This window comes from Athene noctua, chromosome 17, assembly GCF_965140245.1.
Source record: "Athene noctua chromosome 17, bAthNoc1.hap1.1, whole genome shotgun sequence".
In the NCBI taxonomy this organism is placed as follows: Eukaryota; Metazoa; Chordata; class Aves; order Strigiformes; family Strigidae; genus Athene; species Athene noctua.
This window is the reverse complement of record NC_134053.1, coordinates 10,893,443-10,904,822: the sequence shown is the minus strand read 5'-3', so window position 1 is coordinate 10,904,822 and position 11,380 is coordinate 10,893,443. Positions and strand designations below refer to the sequence as shown.

Here is an 11,380-nt window from a genome sequence, read left to right as displayed (position 1 = left end):
ACTCAGAAATCATAGAGAGAGAGGGGATCACAGGTCTTCCCTTTCTCTGTGGTCAGCAGAGTGTTTATAAATTCTACATGTAGTTTCAGTGTGTATTAGATGCTCTGTTAAGAGGAGATTTACACATCAGCAAATTAAGCCAAAATGCTCATGATTCACACTAGTCTATCCTGTTAATATCAGCATCATCCCTTTTCTAAGCTGCCCAGAGTGGAGTGCTTGAGAAAGGTGCTGGTTTGGCAAAATGGGAACCTTGTAAGTGACAGATGTGAAACCTGACAGTCCATTTGGACCAACTTGCTAGTCAGAAAATGACAAATGTCCTTTTTTCCTTCCTTCCTTTAAGAAAGCCTGACTCCCCTAACAGCCAGTTAAAGCCTGGTGCAGAAGGTGTAATCCTCTGTGACATGAATTGGAGTTGTTGGAATACACTTCTTTTTAAAGTTTAGCTTATTGAATTCTTCTGTGATTTCCACAATTGATTTCCCTTTTGTTTCTGGAAGGAACAGGTGGATAATTATCCCTGAAGTGAAAAGTACCCCCATAAAGATGAGGAAGCAGAAGTGCTTGAGTCTTTCCTGCAGGGAAGAGCAAAGTGAGAAAGAAAGCAAGATGAGCGTATCTTTTCTTTTGTCACTTTCTTGGACAGTTTTTGTCTTTGGGTCCCAAAGTACTTTGAATTTGTTAAGGAGTTCTTTACATTTTGACCTTTGACAATAATTTTAGTCTGAATAAGCATCTTTGGCAAATCAGAGCCCTTCAGTTGCAAAAGTGGACTGGGGAGAGCAGGTGACAAGGCCACTGTAAACTGACATGGCGTTGTCATCTCCTGGTCTTCTTCCTGCTCCCGTGGCCAGCTCAGGCTTAGTGCCCCTGGGGAATGTCCCACAGAAAGTCACTCACCACAATGAACGGGAAAGTTGTTCCGATCACAAAGACACCCAGCCAGCTGAGAACTGAGCTGATCACAAAGGCAGGTGGTCTGCATGAGAGTTTGAAAATTTCAGCCCTAATGGAAACTGTGGCACCAGCTGAAAGGAAGGAAGAATTATTACTTGCTGATGTGTTTGGTTTGAACATTTAGATTGAGTATTACTGTTACACAGTCAGGAGATAGATGCTACTGTCATGGGCTGGCATTCAAAAGGCTTGAGTATGTTAGTGTTTATTAGAAAAGGTTTGTGGCATCTTATAAACTGCTAGATATCAGCTTATTAAAACAGTAAATTATTCAAATACATTTATTGGGGAGATTAAAGAATTAAGTAGTTAACACTTCAGAAAGTGTGACATCTCATGAAAGGAGCTGTGTAAGGTTGGAATAACAATTATTATTACTAACAAGAATTTCCAGCATGATATTGCTAGATCACCAATGAGTGATCTTCTTGGATTCACCTCCTGGGCATTTCTGTTATGTTTTGAAGTCAGAGAACTTTGACAGCTTTGATTTAGGAAAATAAATCAGCCCTTCCATATGTGAAGGCAAATATTTTAAAAATGAGTAGGCTTTAAAAAAAGTAATTAAAGAAGAGCAAGTAGTATATGCTAGGAAAAGAATTACTCCAAAGTAGGTCTTCTGAACTGCTGTCTATGTGGGATGAAATGTAACATTATACAACACTGAATTTAAAAGGACTCTTGCTTTAGTTTTTCTTTCTTTTTTTCTTAGTATTTAAAAAAAAATCTTCTACCCATCTGCTTTTGCTCTATTTTTGCTGTATTTTTCCAGTGAGTACTTTTTCCTCTCTTCCTTTCCTCTTGTTAGCAAAACCCAAACCTTATGACACTGAAGTTTCTGGCCAGTGATTGGACCCACAATGTTTAAATGACTACAAGATTAAGTAAAATTAATTTACTTATGCTAAGTGTTATGCAATGTTATGCAGTATTTTCCTAGTCATATTAATAAACTCACATGATTAGATTCCTTTATTTCTTTTGAATGAAGTGCTCACCTGGCCCAACTCCAAAAACAACTGCAAACAAGACAATCAGACAAAGGCTGCAGTATGGCATCCAGAAATACCAGTCCTGGGAAAAAAAACATAATAAACTTTTGGGTGAAATCTGTTGATAACCATAGGTTAGAAATGCTGCTTGTTTTGCAACACCATCACCTCAAGAAAAAATATACAGTGTGGGTGAACTGGCAGAGAAGTGTAAGTGTTTTTTTCTGTGGAGGAAGCAGTGAGGTTTTTGTTAGGTGAGTGGAGAAGCAGGTTTGCTAGTGTAGAGCAGCTGTCAAGTTTAGAACCCTTCAATTAAAGGAAGTCTGAATAGTACTTTTGAACCCTGTCCTCCTTTCTTCTTGATCCCATGGTGCTTCCTCCAACCCTTAGAGAAATGGGAAGGCCAAATCATACCTTTCCTCACTTTAGTTAAGTGGTAGGTTCAATAACTGATACTGAAAAGGAACTTTCCTAGATCTTAGTCAAGAAGATACAAGACTAGATGCTTTAGAAGAAAAGATTTCGCCCTCCTGTGTTTGAGATCCTTCATGAAGGAAACAAAAGTGGAAGTCTGCTGCCACCTTGCTTCAAGGCTAATTTTACAGTTGTGCCTATAGTAATAGTTCTTGGATGAATACTGGTAACCCAGGAGACTTGCTTCTGAAGAAGCTACAGCAACGACACATTGTTATAGAAGTGAACTGGTCTCCAGCCTGTGACAGATATATGCATTCCCAGTATGTTCTGCAGCAAAATTATTTTCAAATTAAGCGATGCAGGAGTCTGGGTTTTTGTTGTGACTTGTTAAAAACTTCATGAATAGAAAGGGTCCTTTTCCTAGGACTGTATTTTGATCTATGCTGGCCAGTGTTCAGTGCTTGCAGTCTGATGAAATCAGGACTCAGTCCTATTCTCCCAGTGCTTTATGTGCTCCTTGCTGAGCTCATGGGATCATGTTGAAAGGAAGGCAGGAATACAGGAGAGTGCTTGCTGAGAGAGGGTTTAATCCTATGTATAGACAAGCTTGATCTTTAGGATATTCCCCTCTCAGAAGGTAAGCTGTTAACACAGAGGTTATTTTGGTACTTCTAAGCCTCTCTTTCCTTTCTCAGCAGCATGGTCATGCCTGTGAGCAGAGGTTATCAATAGAATAGATAGAGAAATCTGCCATGAAAAGGATTTCCTTACCTGAAGGGAGAGAGTCACAGTGATACAGGCTAGCAGTGAACCCATGATCCAATAGCCTCCTCTTAGGAGCACTTTCCTGCCCAGTCGCTCAATGATGGAGATCTGAAGGACAGAAATCACACTGGTGTCAGTGCCAGAAGAGCAAATTCTGACCCATTCCCATAGTAATGGGACTTACACAGACTACAGTAGCTATGAGTTCAGAGAGTCCAACAGAGAGGGTCATATAGTAGATCATTCTTTCATCAAAGCCGGCTGCCTGGAGGACTTCAAAAGTATAAAAATAAATCTGGAAAAAAACCCCATAAAACAGTAAGAGAAAAAAATAACTGATTTCTTACCCATACCTGTGTGATACTCTCCTGGATAGGAGCTGCTAGGCAAGAAACATGCAGCTCATCTTTGGAGTGAGCTAGAATTTTGCACTCTTTTTCATAGTATTCACTTTACTGGCAGACAAAAACATAGTAAAATGTAATTAACTAATGAATTAGATAAAAGATAAAATGCTGGGATAAAAGGACATCCAGCTGCTGCAATGTAATTAGGTTTGCAGAGTCCTGCTTCAGATGCTTTCAGAAACAGCCAGGTATATCATCACTTCTGGAGCCTGTCCCAAAACATCATTGTAGGATACAGTGTTCTTTCTCAAGAAAGAAGAGTGTGGGTTATGGCATTGTGAGGAGGTAAAACAAGCATCTTTTCAAGTATCTCTGCTACTGTTTGGAGTTATGCTGAGATGATTAAGATTTCAGTTTAAGCTGTTAGACTCAGCTGTGTATTTCCTTTACAGATGTTGCTGCATACTGATGTTAGAGGTAGAAAAATCATGCAGGCAATGGCAAAGCTGTGGCTTCAGAACACTTTCAGAAAAGTGTTGCTTGAGAAAGAGTGGAGAACTGCAGAAGCTGCCAGAACAGTAAGCATACTTGTTGACTAGCTTTAAAGGTAGAGTGAGCATACTGCCATCCCAACATCCTAGGATGATAATAGCTGGGGGTCAAATAGCAGCAGTTGCAGAGAGCAGTAATGTAAAACTACATTGCAGCTTTTGCCAATATAAGGTGGATTCATTTGTAAGAGTGCATTCTGGGGCCTTGTAACAGCTTCCAAAAATGTCTGTTAAATAAGACTAACTACTGAGGAAGGTAACTCTGACAAGGACCAAGAGGTGGGCAAAGGGATGTCACTTGAAGAGCCTGGACAAGCTTTGCAAACTGCTGCTGCTGCCTCTGTAGGAGGGCTGGCAGACAGCAAGTTGTGACCTGAGAAGCCTGAGAAAAAATGAGGGAGCTCCTGGGAGCCATGATGTCTCCTTTAAGGTTGTCAATAAGTGTTCTGAGACTGTAAGGGGGAAATACACTCAACTGCATTGATGCCACATAGCTGAACTGTGGCGGTCAGAATAACTATCATGTACAGCTGCCAACGGAAAGCTGGTTCTTTCATTAGCTCCAGGACACTCAAGATCTTGGTGTTTTTCATTGTTGCCTTCTCTTTCATGATGTCATCAATCTCTGCTTGGTGATGGCCTTCACCCCAAAGCTGCCTTATGGCTGTGGAGGAGAAGGAGAGCGAGACCTGCCATGTTAATTCGTCGCTGTTGTTTGTTGCCTAAGGAGTTTGTTGAGTAGGTGATGCAAGTGGCTGTGGTGTGAGGCAGAGATGTCCTAGAGTGTGTTCCAGAGCCCTGGTCCCCTCCAGCACAGAGGGACCTATTCTGACAGAGGGGCCTAGTGAGGTGCACAACGACGTCCTCCCTGCCCATGAGTCCACTTTTCTCCCTCCTCTCAGGGTATGAGCAGGGTACACAGACAACAACTAGAGCTGAGGGGTGCCCTATGGAGCCCTGTAGTGCAAACAGCCATTTATCATTTACCACCAGACTGACTGCTGAGATGGTGTCAGCTGAATGCAAAAGTTTTTTTTTAACAGAACTGTAGAGAGACGTAGTTTCATGTTCTATGTGGGGACTACAACAAAAATGTACTCAGTAGGTATTCACAGAGTCATCTTAGAAACGAGCATGGGGAAACTTTGTCCTGTTTATTTTTGTCCATATGGGGAGAACAAACATCACAAGCCAATTGAAAGTGAGGAACAGGAACCTGGAGTCCTCGGTTACCTTTTTTGCAGCCTTCCTGGTCTCCTTTATGCATGAGGAGATAAGGTGGGGACTCGGGGAAGAAGGGCAGAGTGACCAGCTGGACCAGCGCTGGAAGTCCACAGGAAGCCATAAGCATGGGCCACAGGGACTGGCTGCCCAGCAGCTCCCTGGTGGGGATAAAATGGGTGTGTAGAGTAAAAGGTCTTTGTGTTGGTTCTGAGGAGAGAAAGGAATAGATGGAAAAGCAGAGGAGGAAGCTAAAGGTAGAGGGTATTCAGAAATTAATTGGATGGGAAATCAATTGTATTATACCTTTGTCCTGAAATTTGCCCAATGACTTTTCCCAATGACCAGAAGAAAGAGGAAGTAGAGTTTGCAAATCCACGTAGCTTCCTAGGGGAAATTTCCCCAACATATTGATGATGTAGAGGAACACAAAGACCTTGAGGTGAGGAGAGAATTATGGGAGGGAAGAAAGAAGACATTCATAACCATTGGAAATAAAAATGTGTGTAAATAATTAAACATTATGGAATATAGCTGCCTCATGCACTAAATTATTTCTTATACCTCAATCCATGTATGAGATTTTTCAGTATTAGATCTTCTAACCCTGTTTACAAAAGTGGTTCCTGTCCTTTTTGCACAGTGGAGTTTCCTTATCTTAAGAAATGTACAGTTTTCCCTTTGGAGGGAATCATAGTATCTCTTGTCAGCCATAGAATATTTTAAAGGACACAGAGTATGCAAGTGCTGAATAGCTAAACACCCTGTAGTAATATTTAATTTGCTTGTAGTTAACTCACATAATCTCAGCCTTTTCTGACATGATGCTATAGAAGACCTGTATGGTAGGTCCATAGAAGATTAAAGCATACAGTGCTATATTCAATGTTGATTTGTACGTGATTTGGGGAGAGACACAACTACTTCTTTTCCACTGTCCAGAAATAATTTAGATTATTTCAGGCAGAACTGATGTTTCCAGCTATTAGTGAAGTACTTAATAACTCAGATATTCTGAAAACCAGTCTGGGAACAAGAGCTTTTTCCTGATGTAGTGGTTACAGCCCCTTTTATCTGTTTTGAAAGCAACATGCTCTTCTCCTGGCTTTATGTGATGGCAAAGCAATGGAGATACAAAATCTCTTTAGCAAAAATTAGGTCTTTGCATGAGTCACGATACATTTTCTAAATCATAGCAGGGCGAGTGCGTGGGTAGTTCTCAAAATACAACTGTTGTTCTTCAATAAAACTGTATGTCAGAGAAGTAATGTACAAAATCTGGCTATTTGAAAAATAGATGTTAATTTCTAATGAAGTAAGTTAAAATAGGCATCCCGGTAAATATCCAAACTGAATGGAAATGCAACTTTTTGTGTAGGAGTCAAATACAAGGCATACTGATACCAGCACAGGATGTTTTCAGTGCATGCGGTCTGCTTGCCAGGAGTCATTTTGTTTGCTTATGTCCAGCTCTTTGTACTAACCTGAAGGACTTACTGCTTTGAAACAGGCTGAATGCCCCTGTAGAACATACTTGAAATATGTTCAGAGTCAAAATTAAATGGCCTTGAACAGCCTGTTTCTTTGGAGCCTTATAAGAATACTAGCTTTAAACCTTATACCATATAATTTCCAGTATTGTTAACCAAAATTAATATAATATTAAACATATTTTTCCATCAGAATAAAAACTTGTTTCATATTGCATCAAAACATTCCTGACAGCCCTGAATATTTATGCCCTTGGAAAAGCTGAATTTCATTTAGTATCAGTGAAATTAGTGGTAATTATGTTCTTTATTGCTGGGTGTTATGGAAGAACTTCTGACAAGGGATCACTGACTTTAATATTTTATTTTCTAAGTGGAGGGTTATTATTTACTTTGAATAAAGATATACAATTTTGGGAGAGGCTGTTGACCTATGTGAGAAATCACTTACCTGCACTTATTCCACACATGAAGCGTCCAATTAGAATCATCTCAAAGGACTGGGCTATTTTACTGCAGCCCATGATGGATGCTGCCACTATCATGAGCAGATTGTTGCACAGGAGACATTTCTTTCTGTAAGTGCAAGAAAGTAAAAAGAGTTTTTGTAAATCGGAAAGGAAACGGCACTTAGGTTCCTGGCATGTAGGATGTGTTGGGTGAAATTGTCTTGCCAGTTTTGTGAAATTATACATATGTGGTCCAGGCCAAAAGTAGCCCTTCCACACTGTTGGGACTGGGTACTCTGGACTCACAGTGAGCCTTGGCACATGGCTGGACCTGGGAGTTTGGGAATACTCTGGGTTTCATAGTGGAGAAAAGTCTTAAAGCTTTTCTGCACTTGAAAAACCATCATGAAACACATTGATGTAGCATAGGTGCATCTCAAAGCTGCTATACTTTGAGTAGCACCTCCAAGAAACCCATTCTGTCTTCATCTGGGGGCCAAGACTAACCCAGCCTGAGTATCTGCATCTGTTGTGGCAGGCTGGCAGCACAGTTGATTAGCCTGTGCCACAGGACAAGAACAAGAGCAGCAAAATCTGTTGACCACTACTGCTAAACTGGCTGTATTACAGCCATGACTAAGCCTAAGTCTGTCTCACATTTAAAACCTCAACTGTCACTTCCTTAAGGTAAGATTCAATTGACAAATTGTCATTAAACATACATACTTGCCATACTTGACAGTCAGGTATCTACTTCCTGAAGAACCCAAGAGACCTCCTATACCAAAGATGGACACAGTGATGGACCATAGGAACAAGAGGTTATCCTGATGGATGGGGTAGCCATATCTCTCCAGCCAAGTTTCATTAATGAAAGCCTTAACATGCTGAGAAAGAAAAAAGAATTTTCAGTAGCAATAACTGTGACTCCAGTGCATGGATTTTATTATATTTAGAACATAATTTTGTTGCTTCAGGTAAAGTCGCTGGTTCATACAGACTCTAAAAGTGTGCATTACTTAATAGACATAGTGTAATAGAGTATGGTGTGTTCATTTTGCCATTAGAAGGAGTTCATTCTTTGTTTTTTTGTCCTTGAGACCTGAGGAACAGAGGCATGGACTTGTAGTGAAGATTACAGTCAAGCAAGACCACTGAAGTAGGCACATGTGCTGTAGGTTTATAGGGGAGACAGGTGCCACCCCAGTCAGTGTGTATCTTCTGAGGAACAGTTCTATAAACAACGACTTGCAGGTCTCTCTTTTCTTCTGTTTTCAACACTTTGACATGTTCTGCTTTACATGATAATATAGTAATGGGAAAGAATTGTGAGAGGGGAATACTGTGATTAAACCCTTGCTGACTTCCAGAAAGGAGCATCCTCAAGCAAGAATGTAGACTCAGTGGCATTGTTAACGAGTGTGCCTTGTGCGTCTTTGCCTACCTGAGACATGTAGGTGATGGAAGAAATTTGAAAGCCAATTTGGAATGTTCCACCAATCCCCAGGACAGTGATCATTTGAAAGAGTTCCCGGTACTGTACCTGCAGAGGTAAAACAGAATCTTCTTAAGCTTGTAGCCACATCAGGCTGTTCTTGGATTATGTCTTTCATTCTCCAGAAACATCTCAGTTGTTCAAGAGATTTGCAGATAGGCATGTTCCCTTTGCTTGCCCTGGTGTGAAGTGTATATCCTCCTGTGATTTCCCTACATCCAACTCAAGGAAATGAATCTTTTATCTGTGAAAACCACTACATTTCCCTCACCTCCTTGATAATTAGTCAACAGTGTAGCAAGCTGTTGACTAATCGAGGGCTAATATAGGTGAGAGTGATTTTGAGGAGGGAGGTCTTACTTTCTGCTATCTGGACAGTGGCCAGGCTATCTGCAGCTCAGACCTGTGAGCACAGGAGTGACCAAGTCCTCTGTACCCAGACCTTTCCCATCTTATCTGAGAGAGCATCTGCTGTACTAGCTACCCTTCACAGGCCCTTGAATAGTGGGCAGTGATCCCCCAACTCAGGTTTTGTGGCAAAGCCTCCTGAAATTGTGCACAGAAGCTAAAATTTAAAAAATAAATCTGATGTTGCTTGTAGCATGTGCTTCCACTCAGGTTTCTGTCAGTGTGGCAGCCCTTGGAAATCCACGGGGTTTTTACCTAGATGGAGAGGAGGGAACAGCAAGGAAAAGTCTCGGGGCAGAATTTCCCCTCCACACCGGTTCCGCTCAAGCTGTGCTGTAGGAGGAAAGTGTCTTTTCTAGCTCTTGCTACCATCATCAGTTCTGAACTCTTGCCTCTCCTCCTTGTCTCAAGCAGCATGGTCATCTTAATCTCTTGGGAGCTTTGGGAAGAGGCATCCCACTCTTTTTCTAGTTGGCTACAGATCCAAAAATACACAACCAGCAGAGTACTTAGGTTTACACTACAGCAGCTTTTGCAGCAGGACATAGTGAATATGCAGTGAATGAATGAAAAATTGCCAGCCTTTCAGAGGTTCCCTGCCATATTCCTCTTTCCTGGGTGAGAGGTTAAGTGTGCCCAGCAGGAGCTGGGAGCTCTTTCTCTAAGAGACATTGTCCTAACTGCAGGTGCCTCACTAATGTGTGAGAGTTCGAGACTCAGCCATAGTCAGGATATAAATGCTGCAAGCTCCCACAGACATCCCTGTCAAGATGCCACAGCTGCCAACATCCAGTCCTGTTCCCTGCCTTTCACAACCTCTGCCTGCCATCTCTTGCACTACAGAATTCTCGATATATTTAACAAAACTATTTTTTAGCAAGTAAGTAAAGCAAATTATGTTTGAGGGTAGGCGAATATTTTCCAGTAAATGAAAATATTTAAGAAACATTAACATATTGATAAAAATATGACAAAGATGGATGCCTGAGCATATGAAGTGCAGACATCTGTAATATCTCAAAATGGTGGGCAGAACCAGTTCTGAGGTGCTTTTCATGAATAGAAAACTTGTTTTTACTGAGATACTGACCTTGTTTTCTTTGAAACACTAGTAGTGCACAAAAAAGTCACAGATGTAACTACCCGACCAAGTACTTACCAGGTCTGATAGGAAGCTGGTCATCTCCGGCTAGGGGCTGGTTGTTCAGTGTGTGATGTGTCTTTGTCATCACAGGCTTCTGTGTCTGTCTCCTGCCTGCTGGTATGGCGGTGGGCATTTGGCTTCAGGGACCAGAGTTAAATTTTTACTATTTCATCTTCACTCACTTATATTTACTTTGACTGGCCAAAGTTAACACTGCTGGATTAAATATTTCAGGAAATAATTGCATCTAGTCCAGTGTGCAGGGGGAAAGTTTCAAAGCAGAGGAAGTTTGCACCTAGGGGGTAGCGAGGGCTTTGGAAAGGGAAAGGAGAACAGTTCAGGAAAAAAAATCTAAACTGTTTCCTAGGAACAGTAATTTTGCTTTACTTTTATGATACAGACCAATGAGTATATCTGCCATAATCTGCACAAAGCCAAAAGCAGCTGGTACAAGGTTTTGGTACTGTTATTCATTATTAAGTAAAGTGTGTGGTGTTATGTTTCAGATCAATTGATATAGAATTTATAGATGAAAAACAGGCAAATTTCAAAGCCTAATTCTACTGTTCTGGCTTTCTGTATCAGACTGTATTAAACTGTACTGAGGAAGGGTATTTCTTGTCTGTTGTTTATGGGGATGTTTGTCAGCCAGGTGTGGTGAAAAGGTGGTAAGAGATACTGTGCCCTGGCAGAGGCTTTTGAAGTAGAACATCTGGTCCTGAAGACTCTGCTTGAAATAGCCAGCAACTGTGACCCACTTACGAGAGTAATCAAAGAAGGAAAATATTCACTAATGATTTAGGATGGGACAAGTGGGATCTTAATCCCTCAGGTTTCAGCTTTGACACGGAACAACTCCAAATCAGTGTTGCAGCCATTGAAAAGTCACCTTTGGTTCCCAGAGGCTCTTCTCTTGTGAGGTGAAGCTCTAACTGTAGCTTTATGTGGCTTCTGCTAGAAACAGCACTTGGAAGAAAGAGGTTTGCCTGGGGTTTTAGTGTGTGGTTGATGCCCTGTTCTGTCCTGCTTTCAGAATCTTCTGCTTGCTCTTACTCATGCCAAGGGACTTTCCCCCACCCCCAAGGATTGGGGTGGGGGCAGATGGGGTAATGGGGTTGTACTAAAGCGCTCAGTAAATGCC

At 41.3% G+C, this 11,380-nt stretch overlaps 1 protein-coding gene across 1 annotated transcript; it reads right to left on the bottom strand.

The window, feature by feature from the left end:
* Positions 1–371: 371 nt before the first annotated feature.
* Positions 372–10,302, bottom strand: LOC141967416 (solute carrier family 2, facilitated glucose transporter member 11-like). The gene is made up of 12 exons (XM_074921191.1): positions 10,255–10,302; positions 8,637–8,735; positions 7,919–8,079; positions 7,195–7,319; positions 5,560–5,689; positions 5,266–5,414; positions 4,509–4,696; positions 3,319–3,429; positions 3,141–3,242; positions 1,959–2,034; positions 904–1,031; positions 372–578 (listed from the first exon to the last, which is right to left on the bottom strand). The coding sequence occupies exons 1-12, from the start codon at positions 10,276–10,278 to the stop codon at positions 372–374; spliced, it is 1,500 nt and encodes a 499-aa protein (XP_074777292.1). The 5' UTR covers positions 10,279–10,302.
* Positions 10,303–11,380: the final 1,078 nt, after the last annotated feature.